Here is a 12,177-nt window from a genome sequence, read left to right as displayed (position 1 = left end):
ATAAATAAATAAATAAATAATAAATTTATTAAAAAAAAAAAAAAAAAAAAAGTCCGTTTCACACAGTAGGAGAAATTATTCCTATCAACTCTGAATTTTTGTACTATAGATTCAAAAGTTTCCATTTATCTGTGATAATGGGACAAGCAGAATAGTCTTCCTTCAGCAAATAACAAGAAGCCATTATAAGGGATTTGCCAAATGTCTACTATCTGTATATATACATGAAGATTCCCTAAAACTTTCCCTAAATTAGATGTCCTTAGTCCTAACCATTGGTATCATGCTGTGTACTGTCTATTGTGTTAGTGGTAGAAATGAATTTTAGGTGGACAAGTCCCTGGACAGTTGTGTAAACAGTGAGCTAACAACATGGAAAGCCATGAAGAAACTAAGCTGATTTCTTAGAGTTTCTTTTTTTTTCTGTTCTAGGTACCTCAATGCCCTGGAGAGTAGTGTTTCCCATTTTTCTCAGAAACTTACCTTCAGGGAGACGCTGAGAAGAGATAATGAGTTTCAGCATATCTTAATGGGCCAGAACAGGAAAAGCAATGGTAAGAAGACATGAAGATAATTTTTGGCCAGCTACGTCCACACAACTGCCACCTCCCTATGAGTCATTTTGACAAATCTACCACCACAGAGCTATCATCGTTACTGTATATTTTGTATATTTGCAGAGATCTGTAGCTGCATGCACCTCCGTTATACTGTTCCTTTTGCTGATTAAAACCTTATCCTCTGAGAGAAATTAGCAAAGTAATATTGAGCAAATATATTAACATTATGAAAGTAATGATGATGCTAAAATCCAGCTTTTATAAGCCAAAAATGATATCACGATCCACCATTAGTAAACTGCTTTTTAAGTTCACCACAATCTAATATATTGTTGGATTTGTGACGAATTCTCAAATATTCTGAACCCTGGTCCCCTGGTGACCAAGAGGATGTATTTATTGATATGTAGCCTTAAGCAAAATTACCAGGTAGGCAAGGATTGTCTCACTTTGCTTTACTCTGTCGGTATTTTACCTGCCTAATGATCTCTCAGTTATAGGCCAAGTGTGAAAAGCCAATGGGATACTAAGTTATTTGGTGATTTATTTCACTTCCCACAGAATTCTTTTTGCAAATAAGAATATATCAGGAGCAAAGGAATCAACTGTGGAATTTTCTACGAGGAAATGTTCTTGCTTGTCAGGATTTCCTGGTATCGCTTGAAATATCAGTTGCTGTTATAATTAAGCATTTGCCATATTAAGAGCCTACCATATGCAAAACATTAACCAAGATATGGGGAACAAGAAATATAAGATGATTCATGTCCCTAAAGTGTTTACAGTTCAACTGGACAACACAGTGTGAACAGATCTCATGAAGTGTCTCCCAGCTTATTCATCTTACTCATCAAGCCATGCATTTGGGAAATCTGACTGCAGTGGATAGGAGAGCTTAGAGAATCAGACTGGAACTCGATCACTGAAATCACTGAGTTCTGAGCTAAGAAGCTGCAACCAAAACCCAAGGAAAGGTGCTTAGGAAGACTTCATAAATTCTCACGTTCATTTATATCTTTTCCAGCTACTTTACAAGTGGCAGTGCCCTTCACTTACCCCTGAAAATAGCTTCTATAACTACTCCAGGCTCGTGTAATGGAATAAGCACTAAGCCAGACTCAACTACTTGACTATCAGAATTATTCATCCACCAGTTTTTTATCTCATTGACATTTTAGCTACAGTCTCCTTAAATCAATACAATTAAGGGGAAGGACCAGATGATTCTTTTTAAGATCCCATGCAGTTCTCCTCTTCTTCTGTGACTGTAAATGAGACATAAAAGGAGGGGACAGTGAGTTGGAGGAACTGGTGTTCATCTTAAAACACGAATGTAGCGTGGCCTTCCTGGGTTCACATTCAGGCCCCTGGTTCCCGTCCTGCTTGGGAGTAGACCACTGTATATTCTTCTCCCTGTCTTACTCTGTCTCCTGCAGTGATTGTTGTGTGTGGTACGCCAAACACCATCAACGTCCTCAAGGGTGACCAAGCAGTGGCTGAAGACACTGTCATTATTCTCGTGGATTTATTCAAGTAGGTATCATGTTGGGAAGAACTCTCCTCCTTTCAGAAAGGAAATACTCTAAGGATTTCTGGAAGATATTCTCTTTTCTCACGTTTTACACAGCCTAAAATGGGATTCTGTGTGAAGATAATACTTTAACCAGTGTTTCATTTCTTCTTTATCACACCCTCATTCTTATTTAATGAATTATAGCTTTAGCAGGGTTGTATACCTTTGACATCACTATCATGTCAAATACAAAAGTTTTATGAAATCCCTGTTAAACCCGCACGCTCATTCAACAAAGATCCTGGTCTTCAGCCTGATTTTAAGGTGTTTTTTTTCCGGGCAGTAATAAATCAACTAATATCCCAATCATATTTCTGAGAACGTGGGCCCTATCTATGCCTTCAATTGCTAATGGTCTTTGGTCCTAGATTATTTTTCCTTCAGCCACCTTCGGTAAGAGAAAAGTTCCCGTTAAGTGAATTTGATTTACACAGTTATTCTTTGCCCTCTGTGGTATAGTTATTGGGTGGTGATCTTTTCCTCTGCACTTATCTGGAACTAAGGGGAGGAAATTCTGGAGAACAGAAACTACCTTTTATCACATTCCCTCTTTTTACTACTCATTTTCTAACATGGTTGGAGACCCCACAAACAAACTGTGCAAAGGTAATATCTGAGTCAGATTAGGCTTAAAAAAGGTGTTGCGGGTACACCTGTGTCCCTTGCCCCATCAGCTAGATCATATGACTTCACTTATCTGATTGGATCATTAATCATTCCCTGTCCGTATTCAGACCAGAAGCTATTCCTGCACTATATCATATTAGCCTAGTCATTTCACCCACACTAAATGCACTTGTCCCAGTATTGAGAAAAATGAAGCATAGGAACTGCAGGCCTATCTTGTTCACAAAGATAATTTAGTCAACCGAGCCTTTTAGCTGCAGAATACGAAAAAGAGGGCAAAATGATCAACATTTTATTCCTACAACCACATTGATAGCTGCTTTCAATAGCTGCTTTGCCCTCTGCAAGGAGGCCTCAATGTAACAAGCCTGGTGTAATTTTATTTTTAGCAAATCCTCAATCAACTGCCAAAGTGTTGGCATTCTTTTGTCACTATTCCCTAAGGACCTCTGGGTCTGTTTCGGAATGCTCATGAGATAGATTCATTTGAAACTAGACATAACTTGGGTTCAAATTCTAACTCTGACACTTCTGGTTCATTTGACTCTTGGGTATTACTTAGTATATCTTGAGATTCTCATTTGTAAAGTGAGAATAAAAATGTCTACTTTATAAGGGTGCTTTTAGGATTAGATGTGACAATATGCGCAAACTATTCAACACAGTTCTCTGTACATAGATGTGTTCACCTACTGTTTGCCTATTAAATGATGGTCATCCTAGTTACAGCGGTTCAAGCTTGTTAGATTATTTGCATATTAAAACATTAAAATGATTAGGAAGCTTGGGACCCATATGATTGGCAGTGCCATCCCAGACGGTATTGAGGGTCCACAGTGTACCAAATACTGTCTAGGAGTTGAGGATACAAGGACCGATAATCTAATGTTAAGAAGCTTACAATGTTAGAGAAAATGCTTAGTCTTTTCATGCTTATGTTTCACCATCTGGAAAGTAAATTTAATTCATAAAATTTCTCTCTGTCCTATCCCTAAATCTCTATAAAGTGTTATGAGCACTTACGGAAAAGAAAGTTTCCAGGTATAAACCCAAGAGTCATTAAGCCTTGAAAACAAGCTTATGTGCCCAGAGCCCCCAAAAAAGCTTCCTCATATAAGTATCTGTGTTCTGATCTTCCTTTCCATTTGTGTATGTTAACCACAGCTGCCTAATTTCTGCTATTCAGGGTAGCAGGTGTAGAAGGAACTTATCTGGGAAAAGTAGAACGTTTTGCAGGAAAAAGATGTTTTAAACTATTTCAAGGCTGCTGTATGAATTGTAGAAGCTCCATTTCTATTTTTGGAGGAATCTAATTTTCATGAGAAACTTGTACTTTTTATTCCAGTGACCACTACTTCATGGACAATGTTACAGCCCCTGACTATATGAAAAATGTTCTTGTTCTGACACTGCCTCCTGAAAATTCTGTCTCAAATAGCTCTTCCTCCAAGAATTTATCACTGGTAAGCTTCATATACATATATATTATTATTTTTTTGGCAAGGGTAAAATATCATCCTTCCATTTGGGACCCAAATTCTAAAATGAGCAATTCGTTTTTTTCACTTGTTCCAATTCGCTCAACTGAGGCCAATAGCAGGATTCCTGCTACTAATACTGTTACTATAGGTCACTGTGCTAGGCTCTAGATCAACAGCAAATTGCACACTGCTGGAACATCAGAACAGAAATGACAGTGTTGGAAGATCAGAAGAAGCCCTGCTAACGTAGGGGAGGTAGAAATTAAACAATGAAAGATAAATGAAGTCCCCTACATCCTAAAGCAACTTTCTGCTGGCCCTGATATCACAGTTCTACCTCTAGAGCTACATATTCCTAGGTTAAGACATTGTCCTTTTTTTTTTTAATTTGGTTGGCCATTGTTCAAATTTGTCCAGGCGAGGCCTGGTTTATTCCTCTTATCCCAGCATCCCATCTGGTTTAGCATTTGTCCCAGAAAAAGAACCTCCAATTGGACATTAAATCATTAATGTCTCAGGACTTCCGTGGTGGTCGGTCCAGTGGTAAAGAATCTACCTTCCAATGCTGGGGACGGGGGTTTGATCCCTGGTCAGGGAACTAAGATCCCACATGCCACGGGGCAACTTAGTCCGCACGCCACAACTACTGAGCTCACATGCCTCAACTAGAGAGTCCGTGTGCCCACGTGCCGCAAAAACTGCAGACAGAGCCCATGCGCTCTGGAGCCCGCACGCCACAACTAGAGAGAGAAAACCCAAACGCCACAACTAGAGAGAAGCCCACGCGCTGCAAAGAAGACCAGACACAGTGGAAGAAAATAAAGAAATTTTAAAAATATATTTTAAAAAAATCATTAATGTCTCAATTAAATGCAAGACCCCTGCCGCTAATACCACTTTGGGTTTTATCAGTCACTGCACCTTAACGCGACTAAATTCATCGGATGTTTTCTGCCCTCAGACACAGTTGAGAGCAGGTTTGGAGAGGGAAGTGGAGGGGCAGTCTGTCCTGAGGACCCTGAACAACTTTGGGATGACAAGGCCCAAAGAGCAGTGAGGAAAGTTGGGGACCTTTGAGAGAATCACAGTTTTGCCTAGACTAGCAGTTCTAAGCCCTGTGTTTTGCAACCCTGCCAAAATTAGGGGTTGCAACCCCTTTGGGGACTGGGTCTTAACTGATTCTTTTCATGTCATGAAGGGATGATTTCAGCAAAAGACACTGAAACCAATGAGAAGTGTTTTAGTTTTTCCTTTTTATATTTTCTAGCAAATACACTTCTGGGTGTAGTATTCACATATCATTTGCACAGCTTCTAGGCTCTAGCAAAAGTCTGATGCTTCACAGGTGGGAGTTCCAAAGTGTCTGAGCCGACAGAACTCATGTGGTCTCGGGGGCACAGAACTTTTAAGCCATAGCCCATCTCTGTGAAGACAACCACACAACTGTCGCAAAGGCAGAGGAGTTCTGGCCCCCTTCTTATGTTCCGCAGGGCAGACCTTTGTGGCTTGAACTAACACCCAATCAGGACTATCTCCAAAGCAAATTCAATGGTATCATCCAATCAAAAGTCTTCCCACCCCACCAGGATACTCAAAGGCAGTGGGGTTGTTTTTGTTGCTGTTCTCTTTTCCTCTTAAATGAAAGCATTATTTCTATATAAAACCTTACAGGAATCGAAAATGCTGTATGTTGTCCTTCCTGGTCGAAGTAAAGTATTTTCTCATCATGGGAAGGAGGAAGTGCAGCTGCTTTTATATACTTCACTAAAGGCAGGGTTTGCAGTTTATTGATCCCAAGAGAGGACAGAATTGTCACGTGGGGATGCTAAAGAGCCCTGGCCCAAGAAAAGTTTTTCCAAAACTTCCTTTAAGACCACCCCTACAATTCCCCTAATATTCCTTCACCTTTCCAGTTACCCTGCTGACCCCAAGAATGTGTTTCTCCAGGTTCAAGACCAGAATCTTTTTTTTTTTCTTGGAACTCATTTTAAGATTTTCCTTTACCATTCAGGCAAAAGATGATTTCGCTGCTGCCTACTTTAATGGAGTCTTGCTCTTTGGACACATGTTGAAGATATTTCTTGAAAATGGAAAAGAAGTTACCACCTCTAAATTTGCTCATGCTTTCAGGAACGTCACTTTTGAAGGTACCGGTTTCCTAGGAGCAAACAACACTTACCTAACAGTTTCTAGAGGAATCTGATAAAATATGGGCCCTGTGGGCAGACTTTGGGAAGGAGAGAGAGGGTGTGGCAATAAACAGATTAACAGCTAAATACCTTTAACTTAATTGGAGGCAAACATAATTGCATAAACCTTGGGGATGCTATAATCTTTAGACCCCAGTTTATGCTTCAGAACTTGAGAATCTTTGGATATCAAAGAAAGAGCAGGTAGCTCAGGCCCTATACTTATGAACAAGCTCATCACAGGGCGTTTTGGCAGTGATGTCCTGACTCTGCTTAGAGACCAGCAAGAAGAGAAGTAGCTGCAGTTTGATTTTCGTCCTTCCATGTCTCCCTTTCTGTCCTTCAGGGATCAAGGACCCTGTGTTACGTCTCTAACTAAAAACCCTCTCATAGCAATGCCATCCAAAACCTCCCAGTACATGTCCCTCTGAACCACATGGATCAACATTCCTTTTCTACACAAACCCCTATTGAAACTTCTGTCTTTCATTTCCCAGATCTCATCCAGGTATTAGGAAGAAATTTCCTTTTAGATTTCATGTGTATTACATAAAAGACAAATGACGGTTCACTTCTCTAACTTGCCTGAAATCTTTACTCTGGAAAACCTTTATCCTGCTGCAGAGTGAGCCTTCTTCTCTTGGCTTCAGAGGGCAGCAGACACCCATCAGTAAAGACTGAGGGCTGTACCAGCATCTGTGGGGTAGGACAATGACAGGAAGAGATCACTTCTGCTCCCCTGAAGATGCAGGGAGGGAGGGAGTCATTAATCATTCCCTGTATCCCAAGTTCTGCTAGTGACTTTATGTGCATTTTGTCTCAGTTTTTTTTATTGTGGTAAAATACGCATAACATAGAATTTACCATCTTAACCACTTTGAAGTGTACAGTTCAGTGTCATTAAGTACATTCATATCGTTGTGCAACCATCACCATCCTCCATCTCCAGAACTTTCAGTTTGCAAAACCGAAATTCTCTTCTTACTAAACAATAACTCCCCATTCTCCCCTCCCTCTAGCCCCTGGAAACCGCCATTCTACTTTCTGTCTTTATGATTTGTACTACAATTTTGACCATATAATCTTACGATTATGATTTTTATGTATCTCATATAAATGGAATCATAATATTTTTCTTTTTGTGCTTGCCTTATTCTACTTAGCATGGTGTCCTCAAGTTTCATCCATATTGTAGGATATGTTTCCTTCCTTTTTAAGGCTGAATAATATTCCATCATATTATATACAACGTTTTGCTTATGCATTCATCTGTCGATAGAAACTTGAGTTGCTTCCATATTTTCGCTAAGGTGAAGAATGCTTCCATGAACATCAGTGTATAAAGATGTCTTCAAGACTCTGCTTTCAATTTATTTGAGAACATACTCAGAAATGGAATTGCTGGATTATATGGAAATCTTATTTTTAATTTTTTGAGAAACCATCATATTGTTTTACACAATGGCTATACCATCTTACATTCCTACCAATAGTAGTGCACAAGGGTTCCAATATTCCACATCCTCAACAACACTTTTATTTATATGTGTGTGTGTGTGTGTGTGTGTGTGTGTGTGTTGATGTGGAGAGAGAGAGATATATATAAGCCATCCTAATGAGTATGAAGTGGTATCTCATTGTCATTTTGACTTGCATTTCTTTAATGAATAGTAATGTCTAGTACCTTTTCAGGTGCTTATTGGTCATTCGTATATCTTCTTTGGAAAATGTCTGTTCAGGTCCTTTGTCCATTTTTGAATTGTGTTGTTTTCTGTTGTTATTGTTGAGTTTTAGGAGTTCTCTATATATTCTGGATATTAATCCCTTATTAGATATATGATTTGCAAGTGTTTTATCCCATTGTGTGAGACGTCTTTTCACTGTGCTGTTTTTTTATGCACAAAATTTTTAAACTTTTCATGAAGTCCAGTTTGTCTACTTTTTCATTTGTTGCCTATGCCTTTTAGTATCACATCCAAGAAATCATTGCCAAATTCAGTGTTGCAACCCTTTTGCCCTGCGTTTTCTTCTAAGAGTTTTACAGTTTTACGTATTATATTTAAGTTGTGGCTGCATTTTGAGTTGACTTTTGTATATGGCATTATCTAAGGGTCTAACTTCATTCTTTTGCATATGGATATCAAATTTCCCAGCACCATTTGTTGAAAAGACTATGTTTTCACCCACTGAATTGTCTTGGCACCCTTGTCGAAAATCATTTTACCATATATGCAGTGTTTTATTTCTGGACACTCTGTTCTATTCCATTGGTCTATTTGTCTGACTTTATGCCAGTATCTTTTGATTACTGTAGCTTTGTAGTAAGTTTTGAAATCAAGAAGTGTGAGTCCTCCAGCTGTGTTCTTCTTTTTCAGGATTTGTTTTGGCTATTCAGGGTCCCTTGAGATTCCATATGAATTTTATGATGAGTTTTCCTATTTCTGAAAAAAATATCATTGGGATTTTGATAGGGATTGCATTAAATGTGTCAGTTGCTTTGGGTAATATTGATTTCTCAACAATATTAAGTCTTTCAATCCTTGAATATGGGATGTGTTTTCATTTATTGATGTTTTCTCAAGTTTCTTTCAGAAATCTTTTGTTGTTTTTATTGTACAGGTCTTTCACTTCCTTGGTTAAGTTAATTCCTAAGTATTTTATTCTTTTTGATGCTATTTTAAATGAAACTGTATTCTTAATTTCCTTTTCTGATGGTTCATTGTTAGTGTATAGAAATGAAACTGATTTTTTTGTGTTGACTTGATATCTTGCTACTTTGCTGCACTCTTTTATTAGTTATAAAAGGTTATTTGTGTTTGGGATCTTGTGAGTTTTCTACGTATAGAGTCATATTTTCTGTGAACAGAGTTAATTTTACTTCTTCCTTTCCAGCTTGGATGCCTTTTTTTTTGTCTTGCTTAAATGCTCTGGCTAGGTCTTCTAGTACTATGTTGAATAGAAGTGGTGAGATTGGGCATCCTTGCCTTGTTCCTGATCTTAGAAGAAAAGCTTTTAGTCTTTCACCATTGAGTATGATGTTTGCTGTGGGTTTTTCATATATGGCTTTTATTATGTTGAGGTAGTTTCCTTCTGTTCTTAGTGTGTTGAGTGTTTTATCATGAAAGTATTGAATTTTGTAAAATGCTTTTTCTGCATCAATTCATATGATCATGTGGTTTTTTTCTTCATTCTCTTGTAGTGTATTATATTGATTAATTTTTATATGTTGACCCATCCTTGCATTTCAGGAATTAATCTTATTTGGTCATGTTGTATTCTCCTTTGAATATGCTATTGAATTCTGTTTACAAATATTTTGTTGAGGATTTTTAGATCAATGTTCATAAGGGATATTGGTGTGTAGTTTTCTTTTAGTGTCATTGTCTGGCTTTGGTATTAGAGTAATTCTGGCTTCATAGAATAAGTTAGGCAGTGTTTCTCTCTCTTCAGGTTTTTGGAAAAGTTTGAGAAGGATTGTTAATTATTTTTTTTAATGTTTGGTAGAATTCACTGGTAAAGTCATTAGGTTCAGGGCCCTTTCTTAGGGGGTAGAGGGTCTGGAGATGTTTGACTACTGATTCAGTCTCCTTACTAGTTATTGGCCTATTGAGATTTTCTGTTTCTTCATGGTTTTGTTTTGGTAGGTTTTGTGTTTCTAGAAATTTGTTCATTTCAACTAGGTTATCAAATTTTTGGCATACAGTTGCTCATGGTACTGCCTTATATTCCTTTTTATTTCCTTAGAATTGGTTGTAATGTCTCCACTTTCATTTATGATTTTAGTAATTCAAGTCTTCTCCTTTTTTCCTTACTCTATCTGGCTAAAGGTTTGTCAATTTTGTTGAACTTTTTGAAGAACCAACTTTCGGTTTCATTGATTTCCTCAATTGATTTTCTATTCTGTATTTCATTTATCTCTGCTCTAATCTTTACAACTTCCTTCTCTGCTAGCTTTTGGTTTAATTTGTTCTTTTAACTAGTTCCTTAAGTTGTAAAGTTAGGGTGTTGATTTGAGACCTTTGTTGTTTTTTAATGTAAGCATTTATAGTTATAAATTTCCCCTTAGCACTGCTTTCACTGTGTGTGTCCCATAAGTTTTGGTGTGTTGTATTTTTATATTCATCTGTCTCTAGGTCTTAAAATGTTTCCCTCGTAATTTCTTCTTTGATCCATTGGTTGTTTAAGTGTGTGCTGTTTAATTTCCACAAATTGGCGAATTTTTCAGTTTTCCTTCTGTTATTGATTTCTAACTTCAGCTCATTGTGGTCAGAGAAGATACTTTGTATGATACCTATCTTTTAAATTTTACTGAGACTTAATTTGTTGCTTAACATATGGTCTATTCTGGAAAATGTCCTACAGGCACTTGAGAAAAATGTGCATTCTGTTGTTGGGTAGCGTGTTCTGTAGTTTGTCTCTTATATCTAGTTGGTTTATCATTTTGTTCAAGTCCTCTGTGTCCTTACTTATCTTCTGTCTTATTATTCTATCCATTAATGAAAGTGGAGTATTAAAATCTCCAAGGATTATTGTAGAACTGTTTATCTTGTGCCAATTTTTGCTTCATAGTTTTTGTTGGTCTGTTGTTAGTTACATAAATGTTTATACTTGTTATATATTTTTGCTTTATTGAATGTTTTATTAATATAGAATGAATTTCTTTCTTTGTCTCTTGTAAACTTTTTTGATTTAAAGTCTGTTTTATTTGATATTAGTATAGGCACCTCTGCTCTCTTTTGGTTACTATTTGCATGAAATAGCCTTTTCCCTCCTTTCACTTTCCACCCATTTCTGTCTTTGGATCAAAAGTGAATCTCTTATAGACATCATATTGTTGTATCACTTTTTAAGTCCAATTTGTGAATTTCTATTTTTGATTGGAGTATTTAATCCATTTACATTTAAAATAATTACTGATAAGGAGAGATTTATTCTGTCACTTTGTTATTTGTTCTTTATATTCTGTATAGCTTTTTTATCCCCATTTCCTGCATGACTGTCTTCTTTTATATTGTTTATTTTTTATAGTGAAATGTTTAAATTCCTTTCTTATTTTTTGTGTATGAGCTTTAGCTGTTTTCTTTGTGGTTACCATGGGGATTACATGCTAAAATTATAACCCTCTAGTTTGACTTTATACCAGTTTAACTTCAATGAATACAGAAACTCTGCTCCTTTAATAGCTCCATTCCCATCCCTTTCAGACATAGGTGTTGCAAAATTACATCTTTATACTTTGTGTCCAAGTTGGAAACTAATGTTTTTTTAAGCATTAGTCTCCTAAATTGCTTCAAAATCAAAGGGTGGAGTTACAAGCAAAAATTACAGTAATACCAGCTGTTAGACTAATTTTTTTTAATGTATCATCTCTCTCTCTCTCTCTCTCTTTTTTTTTTTTTTTGGCTGTGCTGGGTCTTTGTTGCTGCGCACAGGCGTTCTCTAGTTATGGCGAGCAGGGGCTACTCTTCGTTGCAGTGTGTGGGCTTCTCATTGTGGTGGCTTCTCTTGTTGTGGAGCACAGACTCTAGGCACGTGGGCTCAGTAGTTGTGACTTGCGGGGTCTAGAGTGCAGTTTTGGTAGTTGTGGTGCACGGACTTTGTTGCTCCACGGCATGTGGTATCTTCCTGGACCAGGGCTCGAACCCACGTCCCCTGCAGTGGCAGGCGGGTTCTTAACCACCGCACCACCAGGGAAGCCCTGTTCATCTCTTAAGTCATGTAGAAAACAAAAAGTGGAGTAATACATT

At 37.5% G+C, this 12,177-nt stretch overlaps 1 protein-coding gene across 5 annotated transcripts in view; it reads left to right on the top strand.

Moving 5' to 3' along the window:
• The window catches only part of GUCY2C (guanylate cyclase 2C), a 112,759-nt gene that overhangs the window by 52,233 nt on the left and 48,349 nt on the right, over positions 1-12,177 (top strand). For all 5 annotated transcript variants that reach the window (XM_081248130.1, XM_081248126.1, XM_081248128.1 and 2 more), the window contains 4 exons: positions 433-554; positions 1,997-2,093; positions 4,106-4,223; positions 6,253-6,388. In XM_081248130.1, coding sequence (XP_081104256.1) covers positions 433-554; positions 1,997-2,093; positions 4,106-4,223; positions 6,253-6,388 — 473 coding nt within the window. The remainder of the gene's footprint in view (positions 1-432; positions 555-1,996; positions 2,094-4,105; positions 4,224-6,252; positions 6,389-12,177) is intronic.

Source organism: Mesoplodon bidens (genome assembly GCF_964165515.1).
Source record: "Mesoplodon bidens genome assembly, chromosome: 11".
In the NCBI taxonomy this organism is placed as follows: Eukaryota; Metazoa; Chordata; class Mammalia; order Artiodactyla; family Ziphiidae; genus Mesoplodon; species Mesoplodon bidens.
This window is presented reverse-complemented; position numbering and strand designations above follow the sequence as displayed.